Source organism: Leucopleurus acutus (assembly GCF_964270905.1).
Source record: "Leucopleurus acutus genome assembly, chromosome: 3".
Lineage (NCBI taxonomy): Eukaryota > Metazoa > Chordata > Mammalia > Artiodactyla > Delphinidae > Leucopleurus > Leucopleurus acutus.
Genome location: NC_139145.1, coordinates 173,585,959 through 173,606,939, shown reverse-complemented (window position 1 = coordinate 173,606,939; position 20,981 = coordinate 173,585,959). Strand labels below are relative to the sequence as shown.

General features: G+C 57.3%; 1 protein-coding gene across 1 annotated transcript; it reads left to right on the top strand.

Annotated features, from left to right (window-relative positions):
* The first annotated feature begins 10,847 nt into the window (after positions 1-10,847).
* IRX1 (iroquois homeobox 1) lies at positions 10,848-16,399 on the top strand. Its single transcript, XM_082835976.1, has 4 exons — positions 10,848-11,357; positions 14,195-15,218; positions 15,573-15,645; positions 15,939-16,399. The coding sequence occupies exons 1-4, from the start codon at positions 11,082-11,084 to the stop codon at positions 15,994-15,996; spliced, it is 1,431 nt and encodes a 476-aa protein (XP_082692102.1). The 5' UTR covers positions 10,848-11,081; the 3' UTR covers positions 15,997-16,399.
* Positions 16,400-20,981: the final 4,582 nt, after the last annotated feature.

Genomic DNA, 20,981 nt, shown 5'->3' with positions numbered 1-20,981 from the left:
GAAGGTAGGAGAGAGGCCGGGGGCATATTCTCCCTCACAACCTCAGCAGGAGCCAGCCCTGCTGACCCCTCAGTCTTGGACTTGGAATCTCCAGACAGTGAGAGAACACATTTCTGTTGATTAAGCACCCCAGTCTGGACACTTTGTTAAGGTCGCCCTAGCAAACACGGTATCAAGAATGTTCCAACTAGTTTATTGAAAAGGCAAAAAGAAAACAGGACACCTCAGAGGCAGATGTGGGAAGCAGCTGCTGCCCCAGGGCCAGGAGATAGAAACAGTAAAGTTAAAGGGGCCCCACAGACCTGGACCCCGGACCTCTGGGGCAGAGACACTGCTCGCTGGCTCTGGCTCTGGCTCTCGAGGAAACACGATGTGCTGACCCTGTGAGGCTGCAAACCTGAAAACGGGACTCAGCTGCTGCTACAGGGAGGGACTGGTGCTCCCAGGGTGAAGTGTACCAGGGAGGATGCTGAGAGTCACAGGACGTGATCCGGGACAAGCTCCTTCCGTCCAACAGCTCTCTACCCCACCTCGCACCCCTGCAAGCATCCCCTTTGGGCAGAGTCTAATGGAAAAACACCTGCACTTCAGAAATGTCTCCTGTCTCCTGAACTCCCAAAGAGTCCTCTGTGGGGCTCAGTATCACAGAGCCAAAAGTAGGAGGGAATTCGAAGCTGAGAGCCTAAAGCTAAAACTAGCGTATCCCTCTTTGCACTTATTTCTGCCTCGTGGAATAATTAGGTGTTTGCATGTGTCTCACCGAACTGTCTAACCGACCTTAGACACTTAGGTATTCAGACAGCTGTCTCCTGTATCTCAGCGTCCTCCACAGTACGTGACACCGTCCATTTCTTGAAGTGGTTCCTCCACAGATGTCTGCTGCTAAGGGAACAATGGAAGAAGGGGTAAAAAGGAAGGAAGGGATGGAGGGAGGGAGGAGTCAGGAGCTCCTAACAGCTGCTTGCTGGTGGTCCTGAGGCAGGATCAGCTGGACCCAGGAGCACAGGCAGCAGGGGCTCCCACAGGGCTTGGGAGGAGAGGGCGGGAAGGGGGTCACATCCTGAGATCAACAAGTCTGTCTGTCCCCGTCACACTGCTGAACTGGGTGCCAAGTTTCTAATCCTGGATTTATTACACACTGTCTAAGTGACCTTAGACAAACCACTTAACTCAACCCTAGAGATAATGTCACATGGTCTTCAGCTTGTAAAATGATCACTGATGCTTTCCCACCACCTCACCGCCACGCTGATAATGCATCTGCTGGCAGGGAGGCGCAGCTGCTGATGAAAGACAGAATAGGGCTCAAATTTTCCATTTTTCTGGAAATTCTTTCTCCATCACAGACGTATGTCCATACACTAACCCTCGACCTTGGGACCCAGGCTAATTCGAGTCAGGGGCTTAGCTACTGTAGTCTTTTCCTCTTTAGTGAAATCTGGGAAACAAAGTTTCATGGACACATTTGAAATTTTCCTGCAATAAATTATAGGGAGGGTGCAGGGCTCTGGAGAGCCTCCTGGGACAAAGCCAGCCTCCTAAGCTTGCGACGGCCTGGGAGGAGTGGGGATAAAGCAGAAGTCACAAGGGGCTCGGAACACACTTGCTTCACAACTAAGGCCGTTGTCCAGAGAGTTTACGAACCATGTAAACTGGAAAGTCCTTTTAGACTTGAAACAAACTGGGTGGGAGATTTCAACCTCTGATAATAACCAACACCTGAAAGTGTTCATACAGGGAATATAATACCCTCCGGAACATTACACACTTTGGGTTTTAATGGAGACGCCCTTGTTGTCTACAAAATTGAAGAAGGGAAAGCTCTGGAGCTTCTTTAAGATGTTTCTGCCCCCAAACCGAAGGATGTATTGCAGCGTCAGAAATGGATGCAACTTCAGCTAATAACCCCTGATGCTCTTTGGAGTTGTGGCAGGGACAGGTGGCCATGGATGGTGTTCTGGGCTGAATTGTGTCCCCCTAAGATGCCCAACCCCTAGCACCTCAGAATGTGACTGTATTTGGAAATGGGGCTTTAAAGATGTGTTTCTGTAAAAATGAGCTCACCTGAGTGGGCCTAATCCAGTCTGACTGTTATCCTTAAAGAGAAAAATCTGGACACACAGAGGACACCAGGAATACCCAGGCACAGAGAAAAGGCCACGTGAGGACACAGAAAGGAAGCTGTCTACAAGCCAGGGAGGGAGAAACCAAACACGCCGACACCTTGATCTTGGACTTTCAGCCTCCAGAACTGTGAGAAAATACATTTCCCTTTTTGAAACCACCCAGGCTGTGGTATTATGTCATGGCAGCCGGAGCAGCCTAAGACAGATGGCAGGATTCTGAAGGTCTCTTTCAAACTCGGTTCTGCCATCAGCTGCATCTGAGAAGCAGCAATCATTGGCCAAGAGGGTGTTAATCCTTCTTTTCTTCAAAGAGTGATTGGGAAGGGCCACCCTTCCCCCCACAGTCCTCCATCCAGAGTGTGGATCTCTCCTAGGACCTTTGGGTCAATGCATGGATGGTCCTCTATTAAAATGTCATATCCCCTGTACAAGAGGTTAAGGTCACCTACCTCTGTCCATTGACAGCCCTCCTCGGTCTAATCAGGAGCTATGATGAGCCTGCCAGTCACTGAGCTTATTCCCAGGAGGGTGGACCACAGGCCATGTGTGTTTCCACTGGAGGGTGGAGGGAGCCCCGGAGACTGGAGTAGGTGGCATAGACAGTACATTTTGGCAACCTTCCTCAGCAGGAGAGCATTAGGAGGGCCGCTGAGACCAGGAGCTTGGGAAGGGCATGCATGCAGAGGTTAGAGAAAGGAAGTGTCCTGACCTGGGGCTTTGCCCAGAGTGGCCTCCTCCTTGATCATGGGCGTGTCATGTTCTTTGGGTCAAAGGATCCTCTGGAAGTGTATCTGGGAGAAGAAAACCTTCCCTCCTCCACTTCTTCTGTCTCTCTGCACATCATTCCCACCTTCCATCCATACACACGCAACACCCCCAGAGATGATGCAAAGTCGAGAGGCCTGAGGCTTCTCTGTGCAGTTTTTCTTGCACGGGCAAAGGAGGGATGGAGTTGGCAGAGCTCCGGCCAAACACCCTGAACTCTGGAGCAGCTCTGGAGACAGCCCTGGGTGACCTTATAGTGTGAGGTGACGTCTGTGCAAAAGCAGATGAGGGACCCCTTGGTCTAGGGATATTTTAGGTTTCTCCCCTTAGACCCGTTTCATACCCTCAGTTTTGTTCTTCTATGAGAATGGTCCTGGAAGATGCTGGTGGACTCTGCATATCTTCAGAACTTCGAGAAACTGTCTCCTGAACTCCCAAAGAGTCCTCTGTGGGGCATTTTTGTTGATCGGATGCTCCTTAAATGAGCAGATTTTAACCTATCAACCAGTGACTTCCAGTCCACACATTATGCGTGAAAGATGAAACTTTCTACCTAGGATGTTATGTGGGCCTGTATTTACCAATTGGTATTTTAAAAAGGTATTTCTTGCAGGTAGGTTTTATCTTTAACAATATAAGTGATTAAGGGCTGAGAGGGACACATGGGAGATAGAATACTATTTGGTCTAAATTTCAAACATTTTTAGAAGAGCCCAACGTAAATATGCCATTTAGTATTTCCCTTCTTCTATCCTTAACATACCATTTTCTTTGAGGGTTTTACTAGAAAATCATCTTTGGATTTACTCAGACCTAAGAAAGGTATTAGCATCCCTAAGCTATTATCTCATTTCCTTTCTTGTTGTTATTGTCAGTTGTTATTTGGAAGAATATGTGAAGTAAATTTATAACTAAGTTGAAAATAGGTATTCATGTAGATCTATTTCTTAGGAAGAAAGATGCTACTGTAACCGTAATTTAATATGATTAAGTTTATATTATAATTTAACCACTACTGGTTGTTAAAGCATCACTTTTAAAATGCATAGCTATGATAAACATTAGGGACTCTAAAAAAAAACAAATTAATAACTTTTATCAAAATGTTGTATTTTTCTTTTAAGCCCATTCCTACTTAGTTGAACACTATATTATTACTATTTAATATTTATGTGAGAATACTGCCCAAAACTGCAATTAAAGTAAATATTTGATGAATGAGCCATTGATGAAAATAACAGTGGAATTCAACCAAGTGTATTTGATTTGTTCTTCTTTCCTATTCTCTCTTTAGTGAGAGGGTGAAACACTCTCCGGGCCACCCACCCCCCCGTCCCATATATACATTTCTCTGCTGAAATTCCACAACACAGGGACAGAAAATTCTGTCCATCACACAGGGTAGAGGAGGCAACGAAGCAGTCTGATGCCGCAGCAACTTGACCACAGAAAACAGCCATCCTGTTAGATTTCCAACAGGTCACACTCCTCCCCAACGGCCCCAGTCATAAACTTTGTATGAGCTGCAACCAGTGCTACAGTTATAGCCAGAGACAAGTCAACTTCAGAGCCCATCAGAAAGGGTGGCATGGCTTGGAATTATTTGCTCTTGCTTTTGCAAAACAAGAGAGAATGAAATCCTTCCATCATTTCGGAATTAGGCATTAATGAGATGATAGTCTGGGCCACCGTAGCTTCCCTTCCTCTAAACTTCGATGACCCCAGAAAGCCTTCCTGAAGCTGGTGTGGATGCCTCAGGGGCCCAGAGGAACTGGGCTGGAGTTTTCCTGAAGGTTGCACCACTTCATTGCAAATACTAATCTTAAAATGAGTCTTCTAATAGGCACCTGTCATCTGGCACTAGGGAACAATAACAACAAAAAAAAAACCGCGTCTGAAAGAAAAATGAAATAAGTTTAGAAATAGACTTGTATGAGGAAACGTTGGAGGATATTAATTTCAAAGGGGACATGTGCACATGACAGAAAAGAACCTCTTCGTGGCTAATAGGACGCCTCTGCCCTTCCCACATCCTTCCCGCGATGATGGTAGTTGGTGTTTGAGTGGTACAGTAACGGTTACACACTCAAAGAGTTAAAATATAAGCCTTAATACATGACTGCTTTTAAACTGTAATGTCCTTATAACGCAAGTTCTTATCAGAGGTCTGCACTGCACTTGGCAAACAAGACGTTCTACCTTTTAAACAAATAATTCACTAGGTAATTAAATTCAAGTGAGATTACTCTAATTAAATACACACTGCTGTTGAATCATAATTTCTATGTGGTCTAGTTAAAGATGAGCAATCTCTTATTCCCGACCGAAAAAAAAAAAAAAAAGCTTTAGAAGAATTCCCTGGTGGCTGGAAGAATAGATGTACTCGCACTGCACAGAGGTCATTTCAAGAAGAGAAACTACCAGGACCTGGGGGTGGAGGTGAGGTTCTCCTGCCTGGGGATTCCCGAGGTTTTCGGGCTGTTAGCTCTGGATTCTGTGTTGAAAGGCTGCGGAACCCCACAGGAAGTCGCAGCGACCTACCTGCTACGCTAGTTACGTGCACGCGCGCACAGCCGGGCGTCCGGGGCGCGAGCCTAACGCAGGGTCCCCCGCGCCACCTAGGCCCCACGCCCAGGGTGCGCCGGAGGCCAGCGCCGGCCCAGGAAACCCAGCACTTAAGCAAAATGAAAAGTCACTTTGTCCCCCACGCCGTGCTCGGCCCGCCTCCCTCTAATGGCATTAGGAGCCGCCGCCACCGAGGCGCTCCGGGGGCGCAGAAGTCCCCTATGGCTTTGATCTGCGCCTCTCGGCTGCCGAGAGCTGACAGTCGGCTGCGCGGCCGCCCGGCTTTCATTTGTCAGACACGCGCTTCCCCGTGTTCCCGAGCAGGCAGCTACACCTGTACTGCGAGAATTTACATCGCCGTGCTCCGGGATGGCATTGATTTGGGACGGGTGAACTACAAACACAAACTAATTAAAACCTGCATAATGGCGCCCTACAGGAACACAGGAGAAAAACAAATAAATACAGGTGCAGCTGGCACGGCGATCGCACCTCTGCCCCCGCGCAACCGTCTGGTGACATCAAATTATAAACTCTGCAAACCCGCACACCACTGCCGTGGCTCATATTGGAGGCCTAACGGGAACAATCTGGTTAATTAAGGGGAGGTTTATAAAATATTTACGTGTGTGCGCACGCATGTAATTCACTTCCTCCGACACTCGGGGACGGCGACGTCGCGACACTCCAGGCCGGGCCACTGTGGCCCATTTGTCTACCCTGGGAAACGCAGGCCGGTTGGGGAGGCTCCGGGCGCCGGACCACGCTTCGCCCTCCCGCCCGCCGCGCTCCAGGGAGCCAAGCCCCCAGTACATCCAGACACTCGTTCTGCATGGCAGACCGTGTGGGGCACTGCCCTGAGCATGTCACCGTCCCGTGTCCTTTGCCTCTGGGCGTTTTGCTCCCCTGGTTTTCCTGGCGTCTCCTCCGCGGGCCCCCCTGGGCTACTTCTGCCCAGGCGCGCACGTCTCGCCGCGGGGTCTCCGCAGTCCCGCGCGCTCAGGACTTTAGCTGGGTGCTACTCTTGGCCAGGAGGCACCAGGGGTGTCCCCGGTCGGGCCCCCGCGTGGGTCTGAGCGTGCAGCGGCAGGAGCGGGCAGGCCCGGCACACAGGGATCGGGGTCGAGAGGGCCGCGGCATCACAGTCGCCGGCCCGACCCACCTCCTGGCCTGGCGCCCATGGGCGCCCGGGTTACAGCTGGGCGCTCCGGAGAGGGTCTCAGCTGCCCGGGACTGTTTGACACTCGCCTCGCTGTCGCCAAGCGGGGTGGCTTTCTGGCTAGATCTCGCTGGAGAAACTAAGTCTTAAATGAGTGTTTAACAAGACTCGAAAATCAGGGTGCGAGCTTCGGGGCGGGTGGACGGGCCGTAGTCGCGAGGCGCGGACCAGGGTCAGGCCGCCCCGCCCTGCCACCGAGCTGCGGCCCAGCGCTGTAGCCCTGGCATCTGCAAAGTAAATAATGGCCATTTTGAAAGGCAGGCGATGAGGTCAAGGCGACGACGGCTGCATCCCCGAGTCGGATCTGCGTCGCCCGTTTCTCGGCGCCAAAGGCAGGTCTGTGATGGCTCCAGGGAGTGGGCTGTTTCCCCACGAGCTTCCTCCTCTTCTTCAGAGACCTAGGTCAGCAACGCTTCAAAATCGGTGGAGAATTATTTCAGAAGAAATGAAATTGTAAATGAGGATGCCGTTTGGTTGGTTTAATCTCATCCTTATGTAAATATGTGGGGGGCAGGGGGAGGGAAGAGAGCTGGATGAACTTTTATCGAGGGGCTGGGGAAAGAAAAAGGACACGATAGTTTTCGGATTGGTGATAACGATTCCCTCCTATTAGAAAACTAGCACCGCCCACCCCCAATAATGAAAAGGAGCGAGTAAACTTTCCATCGAGTTGGCTCAAACGCGGACCGTGCATCAGTACCTCCGTCCCCCGCCCCCCCGCCCCGCCTGGTACACATCCCCGGGCCCTCTCTACCCCCCCACCAGAGTCACCTCCCTCCGGAGCCTAGTCTGCACACAAGCGCCGTGCACACACACACACACACACACACACACACACACACACACACACACACACACACACACACGAGCGCACCCAGAGGCCCACGTCCCAGCTGCGGCGCGCAGAGGGTCCGGGCCTTCCAGCCAAAGGGTCCCGGCAACTGCCCCTGCTGAGCTCCGCGGGGTCGCGCCTGCGATGGGGCCAACTGCCGCGGGTCCCTGAGTGGGGGTCCTTACTGAGCACAGGGCTCCCAGACCCAAGCCAGGACACCGCCCGGGCGGAGCTCCACTTCGGCCGCGCAGCGACCCCTAGGTCTGGCTTTGCACCGTTCCCAGGCCCTGCCTCCGGCTCAGTGAAGACCGGTGGCGACAGGGTCGGGGGATGCTCTGGTCGGCGAGGCTTCCAGACCAGTGGCCCGGCCTGCCTGAGCAACCCCTTGCGAGGCGGGGACGGTGGTTGAAGATCTGAGAAGCGGGTCTCTCCCCAGTCACCCATCCTGAGCAGCAGGGCCCCAGGATGTCGGTTTTCCACAGCGGGGCGGCCGAAGCCCCGCAGCCTGCGTAGCCCTCCGGTGCCCGCGGGTCCGGGCGCAGGACCAGGCTGGTCCGTCTCTTGACCCCGCGCCTTTTGGGCCACCAGAGTGACAGCCCTGGACGTCACTGGGTGGTGCACTGGGCCGGCCTCTTTGGGGAAATTTCCAGATCCATTAGGCGGTTATTTAAGTCAGGCCGAGGTCCGGGCACAGGGCCTGCTGTCTTGGCTCAGGCACCCCGGGCCTTCCTGGGCCCTCCCTGAACCGCTTGATGATAAAAATGAGTAGAGGGCTGGTGGGAAGACGTCGAGCCAGCAAGCCTCTAGATCCTTCTCTTCCCCTCCCCCCTCCACGATGGGAAGCAGATTTCTTCTTTAATTTTAATTTTAATTTTTGTTGACGTTGCTTCCTAGTTTTCCACGTGCAAGTTTTGGGGTAAAGGGCCAAGGAGAAAGCAGGGAAGAGATGGGGAGTGGTGTTTGCCAGGCTCTATTAGGATCCCAGCACCTGACCCCTCAGGGAAAGAGAAAGGCCACAGGCACCTCTCCAGGGCTCCCTGGGGGCAAAGCCACAGGCCTTTCTGGTACTAGTTCCCCCATCACGTCCTTATCCTCAGGCACCATTTCTGGTGTGCCATTCCCACTCACCTCCCAGGTGCCTTCAGGAACCTACAATCACTTCATGACCAGAAAGGAGGTGGCACAGACCAGGCACAGCGGGTGGCACTACTGGGCTGGTTGAGGGTCAGGACAAAGGCTGCTGCCCTGTCTCCCTCCATCTCCCCCCAGGTTGTGAGGGCTACAGTGTGATGGGAGTCAAGGTGGGCTGTTGCAGGTAGGAGGTGGGCAGGTGATTCATCCCTGTGGCTGAATCTTGACACTGAGTATTTTCTCTGGGCTTACATTCCACCTGGTTCTCCAAGTCACACAAGAGGGCTTATCTCACCTGTATTTACCTGTCACCGTGAAATGTGACACTGGAGTTTGCTAAACAGGACAGCAGTGGGGATGGCCAGTCGGTTTGTTTTGGGGAGAGGGAGTTGGGGGAGAGGGAGCTGGGCAGTGCAGGGTGGCGGGCTGGGCAGCAGGAGGAAGCTGTGGTTAGGGGCTTCCCAGAGCAGGACTGACCACCTGCGGCCCCCCAGAAGCTGTCAGAGCAGGAAAGGAGCCCAGGCAGTCGCACGGGGTTTCTGGCATGAGCAGGGACTGGTTAGTGGGATGGGGGTAGGGGTTGGAAAAGAGGGAGGACGTTATGAACAGGAAGAAAACCTGACTCTGAACACAGAAAATAAAGCCTGATTACACAGCTGGTAATTAGTAATTACTATTATGGGCGTTATTGTCGCTAATTATAGGTGGTGGCTCTGTGACTGTCCTCAGGCCCCCAGATGGGGGAAACGGGATCTTTCCTGATGCTCGGGGAGTCCTTGGACCTAGTAGGTCGGGGCCGCTGGAATAGGGAACTAGAGGATGGTGATCGGGTCGGTGTCCAGGGTACAGGTGGCCCAGGTCACCAGCATCACAGCATTCTGGGGGCATGGCCTCAGTTCTGTTGCCCCAAACGGCCCCCAAACGAGGCCGCCACCCAGGTCCCTGGATGAAATTCCCGCTGGGTTCCGCGTGCCCGAACGCAGCAGCAGGGAGTACACGCCTGGCGCTGGCTGCAGCTTAGGAGATGGAGCGCAAAGCGGCCCCGGGGGGCCAGGCAGGTACCCTGGGTGCGCTCCCCCCCTGGCCTCCAGGACCAAGCCACTGAGCGCAGCGCAGAAGCGGCCTGCCCGAGAGGTTCAGGACACAGGGAGGCGAGGAGGACCTTGCCCTCGGCGTCTGCGCCCCAGCCCCACGGGACCCCAGGCAATCCGGAGCCACCTCCCAGCGCGCGCTCTGCCCCGCCGGGTCGCTCGCCGCTCTTCTGGCGGGGGGAGGAGAGGGAAGCCGGGTCCCCGGCCTGGTCGCGGCGCCGCCTCGGGCCGGCGCGCTCCACACAAGTTTACTTCCTGCCGCTGCTCACCTAGTGGACAAACGAGGGGGTCCAGGCCAGGCTGGCCTCTCCCATCACCGGGGTGGGGGCGGATTGCTTCCCTCCCGGCCGCAGTGGTCCTTTCTCCGCAAAGAAAAAATGGTCCTTTCCCCTCACCCCCAAGAACCGACCATCTGCTTCCCCCAAGCTAGTGGCTTCCCAGCTGGGGTTGCCCTTTCTCAAAGTTTCCACAATTGGAAAAGCCTGCAGGGATCGGACGCTTCCCGCTTCTCCAAGTGCAGCGAGGCCAGCCTAGCCCCTGCCTGATGACCTGTTAATACCTAGTGGGGGTCACGGGGACGCCACGCCCGCGTCGGTGTGTCGCTCCACGCCGGTTTCGTGGCACTTCCGCCAAAGATGACCCGGGGAGCCAAAGGCAGCATGGACCTCGGAGGAGAGGCCGCTCCTCGCCGGCTGTCATCGCGCTCCCGCCCGCCCCTTCCCCGCCGTCCGAACGGTGGAAAAGCAGGCGCCGAGGTGTTTTTTGTGAGCAAGCAGGACACACCTCGGCTGCGAAACGGCCAGCTGCGGTGTCCTACAGCTGTAAACCGGCGTCGACAGGTTGTCAGACAGCCCCGGGGGCCGGCAGGGAAGGAGCCCGCGGCCTTCGGGCCCGCACCCGTTGCCCGGCCGCTCGCGCGGCCACCGCGGGAGGAGGTGGCCCGGCCGGCGCTGGGCACCACGTGCTCGCCGGGAGGGGCGGGAGCAGCCGGCGAGGGCGGGCGGGAGGCAGGGAGGGGGCAGGAGGGGAGCCGGGGGCGGGGCCAGCGCTCAAGGGGATGCCAATCAAAGCATCAACTTCAAATTGTGTCTGAAAGCCCCGCCGCCGAGCGGAGGGCGGCCGCCGCAGTCGGCGCGCGATCGCGGATCCGGGCGCAGGCGGGAGCCGGGCGCCAGCGAGCACCCGGCCGAGGAGCAGCCACCGGCCCCCGCCTCCGGGCCGGCCCGAGCGCGCCCGGCCGGCGGCCCGCTCCCCAAACCGCGCCTCCCCCGCCCCCTGCGCTTCCCCCCCTCCCCGCCACCCTTTAATACTTGCCCGCCGCCGCCGCCGCCGCCGCCACCGAGTCCGCGGACATGTCCTTCCCGCAGCTGGGCTACCCGCAGTACCTGAGCCCCGCGGGGCCCGGCGCCTACGGCGGCGAGCGCCCGGGAGTGCTGGCCGCGGCTGCCGCGGCGGCCGCCGCCGCCTCGTCGGGCCGGCCCGGGGCGGCGGAGCTGGGCGCGGGCGCGGGCGCGGCCGCCGTCACCTCGGTGCTGGGCATGTACGCGGCGGCCGGCCCGTACGCGGGCGCGCCCAACTACAGCGCCTTCCTGCCCTACGCCGCGGACCTCAGCCTCTTCTCGCAGATGGTGAGTGAGCCTGGCCTGCTCGGCGCCCCGCACGCGGCCCGGGGCCCGGGGCCCGGGTCCCGGGGCAGCTCGGGGCGCGGGAGGCGAGAGCGGGCGCCGGATCGGCCCTGCCGGCGGGGCCGAGGAGGTGGCGGCCGCGGGCGCTCGAAGAGGCCGGCCGGGAGCGGCCCCGCCACGGGCCCCGGGAAGCCGGGAGGTGGGAGGCTCGGGCTGCGCAGGGGGTCTTGCTGGGAGTCGGCAGGCCGCGGGAGCAGGCCCGGGGCGCGCGGCCGGCGCTGGAGGTCGGGGCCAATCTCGCCCGGCGCCACTGGCTCGGTGGCGGCGGGGCGGCTCGGCCCGGTTTACCCGGACGCCCCTTCCCGGCCCGCGGGCCCCGCTGGCGCGACCATTTCAGCGTTTGGGCTGAGCCAGGGAGACTCGATTTTCTCCCTCTTTGGCAGGGCTCTTGCAGTTGTATCTGAACCCTTTAAAGCGTAGTAGAGGCGGTCAAAATAAACCTAACAATGGAGATCCGACAGGCCGAGGGGTTTCTTAGAGGCTTGAGCGCAAATTTGAAATTAAACAAAAAATGAAGGCGAAATAATTGTTGGCGTCTGAAACGGTGTTTGCTTTGACTTTCGTAAGTTGCCAAAGTTTTCATTTCATTTGCACCGAAAGAAAAGCACTTTTCTTCCTGCGTTGCATAATGGAGGATTGAAGAGAGCGGTGTCCCTGGGCTTAAAATAAATGCTGTCCTCTTAGGCTCCTGCCCCAGTGGGTGTCACATGGAGGAGTCGGGGGCTGCAAATTTCATGCTCCGCGGGGCCGTTGATCTAAAGGGTCCATTTTCCTAGGTCTGACTGCAAAGTCTGCCTTAAACTTCGGGCTGCTGGGAATGGCTCGCCGGGCGCGCGGGTCGGGGAGGCAGACCCCTCCTGCACTGCTGCCCGCGGGGTCACGCAATTTGCGAGGACCCCCCCCCCGCCCACCCACACACCCCCGCCACGTCTCCCCACTCCGCGAAGAAGAGACAGGAAATACATACCCGACAATAGTAAAGGAGCAAAGCGGCCGGTGTGTTTTCCTGTAACTTTTCTTGTAGTTTTGAAAAGAAAGCCTATTTCTCTGAAAGCGGCCCCAGCTGCCTTTCAGATCGGTTGCTATCAAAAAAGATCAGCTCCCATTTTGTTCTGGCGGCTGGGATGCAGGGGGAAGCGTTGAGAGATTTACAAGGTATCCTTTCAAAAAGAATTCCCAGCAGAGACGAGGCCGAAATGTCTTCCTTACAGTTACAACGAAAATAATTAGAAAAGTGCAAAGTACATTTTGCAAAGATTAGGCAAAAACGAAATCTGGCCGGAGAAACCTTGTCTCTGGGCCTCGACCACCGAACTAATTAGTCAAAGAAATCTTCTGCTTTTTGCAACTTTCTCCAGAGTCCCGGTTCCCCTCTCTGCTAACACAACTCGACAATTTTTACATGGAGGATTATAATTTTTTTACAGAAATTTTGAATACAGATGTGTGCCAGTTGGGAAACCCGCGTGCGTTTGTAGGGGAGGGGGGCCTCTATGGTGAGGATCTGCTCCCATTGTAGTGAGGTTGGGAAGGGAGATGCTTGTTTTTTTTCTCTTTTACGGAGGGGAAACTATATAGAAATCCAACCACCCCGCCCCCAAAGGTAGATATACGTGCACATGTGTTTCCTCCTGGTCTCCTGATGCTTCCTGAAAGGAAGCCTAAATCCAAACCCAAATTCTAGGTCTAGGTTTACAAGCCTTTACGGTTGGGGATTTGGAAGGCCAAAAGATAAAATTGTGAGTGAACGTCTGTCTGGGCAATTTATGGTAATAATGAGGCCTAATGAGGTTGTTAGAAAGATAAAATGTTATTTACCAAAAAACCTGATGGGATAATTTGACTTGCTGTGTTTTACTACCGATGATAAAAAGAATATTGATTGCAAATAAATCACGGCCTCTAAATGCCTTGCAAACAGTCTGTGCTTACTTGCTCCTGATCAAAGTCAAACTTGAGAGATAAAGTCTCGGAGCAGAGGCCTAGGAAACAGTTCTGCTCTGCGCGGTTGGTGCTCAGGGCCCTCCCGTTAATGTTTTACCGGATAAACCCTCTTTTTGTATTGAAAAAAAACAAATGGTGTTTTTGTTATTGTTGTCGGTGATGGCCAGGATTAAAATTTTAAATTACCTGTCACCCACTGTAGACCTTTAAGTGCGGGGCGGGCGAGCCATTCTATGCAGGTTAATTTGGGAGCTAAAAGGAGTGTCCTTTCATTTTAAATTGCTGGTGGATTTGGAGTCTCAGAAAACTCAGGATGGTTTATTTTGTTTGACCCCCTCAGGGTCAAAGGGAGGGGGCCTGGGCTCTTGGTTCTCTACGTTTGGAGAAACTGTTTTATCAGCCTGGTTAAAAGGTTTTCCCCTCTAGCGAGTGTGAGATAAACTTGGACACCCGGGCTTCTGGAGTTGTTTTGGGAGGTGGAGCTGGGAGCCCTGCGGGCGGCCTAGGGAAATCCTAGGGGCTGCGGCTCCCGCTGTGGTCTTCTAGAGATTCTAGGATTCTGCAACTTTTCTTGAGTGACAAAAATACCTCCATGCTGGGTGGAAGGGCAGTTTCTGGAGGCAGCTTCTGGTCTGACCCCCTCTTCCAACCCGGGTGGTGCATTAGGACTAGGCTTCCCATTCTGGAGCCGGCGGGAGCGTCTGCCTCCCACTTTCCCAGTTTGGGGGACTCATCTCTCTCTCTCTCTCTCTCTCTCTCTCTCTCTCTCTCTCTCTCTCTCTCTCTCTCTTCCCCCTGCTTTCTCTCTACTCTCTCGCTGGGCCTTGTGGCTGCAGGGTTCACAGTATGAGCTCAAGGACAACCCCGGGGTGCACCCCGCCACCTTCGCCGCCCACACGGCACCGGCCTATTACCCCTACGGGCAGTTCCAGTACGGGGATCCTGGGCGGCCCAAGAACGCCACGCGCGAGAGCACGAGCACCCTCAAGGCCTGGCTCAACGAGCACCGCAAGAACCCCTACCCCACCAAGGGCGAGAAGATCATGCTGGCCATCATCACCAAGATGACCCTCACGCAGGTCTCCACCTGGTTCGCCAACGCGCGCCGGCGCCTCAAGAAGGAGAACAAGGTGACGTGGGGCGCGCGCAGCAAGGACCAGGAGGACGGCACTCTCTTCGGAAGCGATACCGAGGGGGACCCTGAGAAGGCCGAGGACGACGAGGAGATCGACCTGGAGAGCATCGACATCGACAAGATCGACGAGCACGACGGCGACCAGAGCAACGAGGATGACGAGGACAAAGCCGAGGCGCCGCGCGCGCCCGCCGCGCCTGCCGCCCTCGCCCGGGACCAGGGCTCGCCGCTGGCGGCCGCCGACACGTTCAAGCCCCAAGACTCCCCCCTGGGCCTGGCCAAGGAGGTCCCGGAGCCTGGCAGCACGCGCCTGCTGAGTCCGGGCGCCGCGGCGGGCGGCCTGCAGGGCGCGCCGCACAGCAAGCCCAAGATCTGGTCGCTGGCCGAGACGGCCACCAGCCCCGACGGCGCGCCCAAGGCCTCGCCGCCTCCCGCCGGCCATGCGGGCGCGCAGGGGCCCCCCGCGGGCGCGCCGCTGCAGCACCCGGCCTTCCTGCCCAGCCACGGACTGTACACCTGCCACATCGGCAAGTTCTCCAACTGGACCAACGGCGCGTTCCTCACGCAGGGCTCGCTGCTCAACGTGCGCTCCTTCCTGGGCGTTGGCGCGCCCCACGGCCCGCACCTGTCCGCGCCGCCGCCGCCGCCGCAGCCACCCGTCACCGTGGCCGCGGGGGTGCTCCACGGCGACAAGGCCTCGTCCCGCAGCAGCCCCTCGCTCCCAGGTACAGCGCCCCGGGACGTCCGCCCTGCCCCAGGCCAGTAATCCGGAGCCCGGGCGATGCTGGGGATGGAGGGGAGCTCTGGCCCCGGAGGGTGAGAGGCGGTGACCGCTGAGCTCGGGGTTGAGCAGTAATCCCTGCCTGAATTCAAGGAGCGAGGCCACGGCCCTCCGGCTCTCCCGAGAAAGCTGAGCTCTACCCGCTGGCCTGTCCCGGGGGAGGCAGGGAGGTTTCCCTGGAGACACTTCCCAGGAACGGGGCGGGGTGGGGGGGGGAGGAGGCCTGTGCCCCTCTGCGGCACCCCTTCCCCCCACTGTCTCTGGGCCCTAACGCTCTGCCTCTTCCCCTCCCTCGCAGAGAGAGACCTCATCCCCAGGCCGGACTCGCCGGCACAGCAGTTAAAGTCGCCCTTCCAGCCCGTGCGCGACAAGTGAGTGCCGTTGGTGTTTACCTCTGGGTAGGGGCGAGGGGGATTCGGGGGCCGGAGGCTGAGCAGTGGCAGGCGGCAGAGGGGTCGCGTAGTTAGCGTGGATGGGGCGCTGTCCACCAGCCGGTCGCCCGGGCCAGCGTAGTCCGCCCCGGTTTCTCCCGAGCCGGGAGCCTCGCGGGGGCAGGTCACGCCGCCCCCCAGGCGCTTGGCTGGCAGCACCGGCCATGCTGGGTCCCAGCTTCCATCCACTGACAGCGCTGTGTTCTTCTTGTCTTGCTGTGTTTCCCCTGCAGCTCGCTGGCCCCGCAGGAGGGGACGCCGAGGATCCTAGCAGCCCTCCCATCAGCCTGATCCAGAGGCTTCTTTTACTTTTGCGGGGGGAGGGGGGAGAAGTTCGGGAGGGAGGGGTTGAGGGAGGAATCAAGACAAATATTTCAAACTGGCGTAAAGGGCAAATCTGGCAACGAAGTCAAGGACTCCCATCCATCGCTTTCTGCAGAAAGGGGCTCGTCCGGCCCGAGCTCGCGTCCAGGCAGCCCGGCCTCTGCCCGCCGCCCCGGGGGGCCGTCACCGTGCTCCGGGCGATTACCAGTTCGGTAAATGCCCCCATGTGCTTCTGTCTTTCTTTTTTTTTTTTTCCTTCTGTATATAGAGTGATTTCAGATTGTAAATAGCGCGTCAGCGAACCTGTCTAAATCATATATTTTTGTCTAATAAACTAAATGAAATGATGGCCACTGCTCCTGCTGCTGTGTGTGGCTGGGTGTCGCTGGGGGCGTCCTCAATCCTGGAATCAGGAATCCTGGCATCGTGGCAGGGCTCTAGTGCCTGTGGCTGGGGAAAGAAGCTGCGGGGGAGTTTCCACCCCAAAGGCGGGCGCTTCTCAGTCTCCTGATCGGTGTTGCGTTTGTTAATGTCACCAGGGCAATCCTTGTTGGCAGTTCAGTTCTTTCCAACTCTTACACATTTATCTGGACACGCCCTTCTCAAGACATAAATGAGTTTGATTTTAGGCAGTTTATAAAACGATTTTTTGAAGTGGGCAACGATGGGGGAAAAGTGAAAAGAATTTCCAATCCTCTCCCCAAAGGAGGACTTCGTATTTGAAATCAGTTTATAACCAGTTGTCTCAGCGGTGCATCGTGGCGTCGGGGCGTTTCATAGGTAGAATGAGGACATAATGGAGTATGAAATTTTGCTTTCAGTGTATTTTTTAGTTATTTGGCTAAATCACTCATGGAGAAATTGGAATTTTTTTTCTTTTAACTCTCCTGCCAGGGATGCAGCTCTGTGGTTCTCTGGGCGTGTGAGCGACGGGGCTGCAGTAGTGTGTGGGGGTGACAAAGAGGGGAGCGGGCTGCGGTCTCCCAGGGACGCCCCTTTAAACTCATGCGCCCTGCACCGGGCGCACCCAGCGAGCGAGCCGAGGAGCCAGTAACGCCCAAATGGCCGCTGGGCTGGGAGGTAGCTGGAGTGATGGTAGGAAACAATGCAGAAGGAGCCGGCCCGGAGCCTCGGGAACCGCACTGGTCAGGACTGAGGGCCGTGGGGCGTGCGGAGCTGGATGCACAGCCTGCACTTCCAGAGGGTGCAGGACCCTTGAATTGGTGAACACCGCGAAAGCAGGTTTGTAAAACTGCCAGTGAGGATGGGGGCTGCGGAGGTACCCGGCCCAGTGGGGAGGAGGCCGAGTCCCCGGGGTCGGACAGGACCTCCCTCACCCCGAGCCGAGCCCCAGATTCGCCCTCGAGACCCTCGGGACCCGCTGTCCCGGGGCCGCTCGCGGCGGCGAGGGACGCGGCTGCGGGAGGAGAAAGCCGGGCGCGGCCGGCTGCTCCTGGCTCCTCTGCGTCGAGGAAAGGGGCGCTCGTGCCCAGAACCAGCGGGCGCCACCCACCGGACCGCCGCCCCCCGCGCCCGCGTCCTTCTCCAGCGCCTCCCCCCGCCGCCATCGGTCTAGAGGAAAAGGTCCCCGCTTGCCGCCCCAGAGGCGGGAGGAAGTGCGAAGGGGCGGCCGCGGCAAGCGTGGCCCGACGGCACGTCGGGGCGCGCGGGTGCGGAGCGTGGAGCCGCTGGAGAGCCGGGCCGCGGAGCCGAGCCGAGGGCCGGCTGGCGGGCGGCGGCCGCGGTGGAGCCGCTTCCAGTCCGAACGGACGTGCTCGAGGCGCCCTCTATGGGCCGCAAGCGGAATAGGGCCCTGGTGGAGGCGTCAATCTCGCTCCTGCGGTAGGGCCCCAAATCTGGGGGTCCTTGGCTTTGGGGGTGCTGTGGACGCGAGCCTCGAATTACGTTGGAGGGGCTTCCTCTGTGTTCTAGAGTGCCACCCGCTTGTTTGAAATCGGGAGTGTGTGTTGCTGGGCCTACTGTGTAGGCTGCTGGCGTTTGGGGAGAAGGGCTAGAACCAGGCTCCACGCCGGGTGTTCACGTTGTCCCCAGGGTCCCTTGCCGATTCAGAGAGGAGCTTCTGGCCTGTCCTCGATGCTAGGACTGCAGGGGACAGTGCGGCTCTCCGCTCCCCATTGCAGAGCTCTGGAACAGAACCTTGGGTCCCGCCCTGACCTCTGGGACCCGACGCCTCCTGTGCTCCTGGGAGAGTGCGAGCTGCCAGATCTTCGAGGAGCAGTGCTCTGCTCCTCTGATGAGGAATTGCGTTCTTGGCCCACAGACAAGCTGCTCTGGCGGCCAAAACGTGCAGGGAAACCCCTTCTGAGCTACTGCCGGAAGCAGCAGGTGGGATTCAGGTGGGCTATGGAGTCCTCTGCCCCTGGCCCAGTTCCACTGTCTTTACTCCTAAACCCCAGAATCAAATAGGATGGTCCATGCAGGTGTTTCTGCTTTCAACCCATATTTCCATTCTTTCTTTCTATCCAATACATTTGGGACCCCTGGATGCTGCCGCCCAGGTGGCTGAGCCACCAGGGGGGGTCTGAGGCCTCAGAACCCTGTGGCCTAGAAGTCGTGAAGGGTCCGTGCCCCCCTCCTGGGGAGCAAAGCTTCACTGCAAAGAAATCAGATTGCCAGCCTCAGAATAATTTTCCTCCATTGAAGAGCTAGACATGAATTTTTAATTGAGCATTGAAAAGCATTTGTGTCCTCTGTGTGCTGTTTGTTTATATCTTTCCCAACCACTGCAGCCACCTAAGGGTGTGCATGCCTAGGGGTGTGCAATACCCCACGGGGAGGTCCTGATGAGCCCAGCGTTTCAGCACCTGAAATATCTGGGAGTGCACATAGAAACCCCCTTCTCTTTAAAGCCAAAGTGGAAGTTCTTCTGGTACTTTCTGTGTGAACAGAGGTGCTCTCTCCCACCTTCCCCTACCGGTACCCAGCACAATTTCAGAGGGTGGCAGTAGCCCTGTAAGGAGGAGACTAAACCTGAAAATGGGTAAGGGTGAGGGATGTCCACTGGATTAATGCTGGCAACTTGGCCTCCCTCCTCCTCAGGGACCAGGTTCCCATAGAAAGGGTACCCCGTGTCCGGGACAGCAGACTTCTGTCTTTATTAGGTCTTATTTTTGGGGAGAGGGTAAAGAGGAAACCCAATTTGGAGACCTCCTCTCTGCTCCAGCTCAGGCCGGCAGAGGTGACGGGGAGATGACCCAGGTGTGGTTCTTCTAGACCAGCATCTCCCCTCAGACATTGCTGGTCTGAGGACTTGGGGGGTGGGTGCAGGCCCCATCCCAGTCGGTGACCCGCTGGTCTCTGAAACCTCACTGCTCCCACCCTCCTTCCCTCCCTCCCCCGATCAATTATAATCACCAACACATTTATCTCGCCTGCAATATGGAGAATTCATATTCATATCTCGGTTTTAGTGGCCTGACACTGATTAATGTAATACTCGCCGTGACTCCGAAGGGCTGCCACCCGATGAATCATGTCCTATAAAGTTTCAGTCGTCCTTGTAGATGGGACTGCCGGGGAGCTAGGAAGCCGGAGGAGAGGGAGGGAGGGGGAGAGGAGAGCGAGAGGTCAGGGTGGGCGCACACCGGTGGCAGTGATGCCCCAGTCTGGGCACTGGTCCTCTTCCCTGTAGTGGAGGCCCTGGCAGGGCCCTGGCCCCTCTGCCCGAACCCGTCTCCTGAGCCGAGGCCTCTTTCTGGCCCTGCAGCCCTGGGGTTTCCTGACAGTGCCGGCAGGCCCGGGGTTGCCGGGTGGCCGAGGCAGGGTCAGGCTGGGGCGGAGGCTGCCGGCTGGCTGCCCGGGTTTATGGCGAGATTGGAGCCCAGAGCACTGTCCTGAACGTGGTGCGGGAAGTGTGCCATGGGAATGGGATTTTGCCCCTGGGGCATTCGAGTTGGAGGTCGGAAAGGAGGGAAGGAAGCTAAGCCCAGAGGGGGTTGCTAGTGGGGGGTGGCTTGGCACAGGTTTGGGGTACACAGGCCGTAGGGGCTTGGGAAGCCTGCCCAGCCTCCGGCGGTCTCTGCTCCCCGCCTGGGCTGCCCGGGCCGCATTGCAGGGCCCAGCACTGGAGCACTCAGGCCTCCTCCCAGCGCCCGGAGAGAGGAAGCTTTGGGGACCTGACACTGAGCACGCGCCCTGTGCCTTGTGGTCACTCGACTTGCCTGGCCCTGGGGAGCTTCCTGTCTCATCTCTCTGGCCTCAGCTGGAGGATGCAGCTCCAGGTGGGGGGGTCAGCGGGGGAGGGTTGGCCCTGGGGTGGTGAATCCAGGGTTGGGTGGGCCAGGAGGTAGAACAAGGAGGTAGAGGGGTGAACTCCAGGAGTAGTGACAGTGCCCAGCCGCCTCAAGGGGTCCTCTGAACTGGCCTGAAGGGAGCAGGGCCCCCAGGAAAGGTTTCCTGGGCTGCGCCTGTCCACCCAGGGGCATGGGGTGACTGGTCTCTCCAAGTAAGAAGCTCCGCAGCCGTCCCCTCTCAGCTCTGCTGGGGACAGAGAGCCTGCAGGTCTGCCCCAGCGCCCCTCTGAGCCAGTGGCCCTAATTATAGCTCCGAGCTGAGAGGCCTCAGAAGGTCATCCCACGGGGCCTGCTGGCTGCCTTTGTGCCCCAGCTACTGCAGCTGGATGCATACCCCTCCCTCCTAGTACAGACATCTGAAAATGGGCCCCCTTGGGGCAGCACAGGGGGGACAGAGGGGACCCGGTGGCACAGGGACCACAGGGCCTGGGGCCACAGTGCTTTTAGAGGCTTATGAAAATATTTAATTTCTTTGCAGATGAAAAGAAAAGTTTCTTTTAGGTGGAGGAAAATGTGTCAGTAGATACTATCAATATATCCATTCATCTTTGTATCACGCAGCCTTAACATTTCTTTCTTATCATTTGTTTTCAGTGGAGGAGAAGGCCCAGGGCCCATGCAAGTCACCCGGGTAGCACA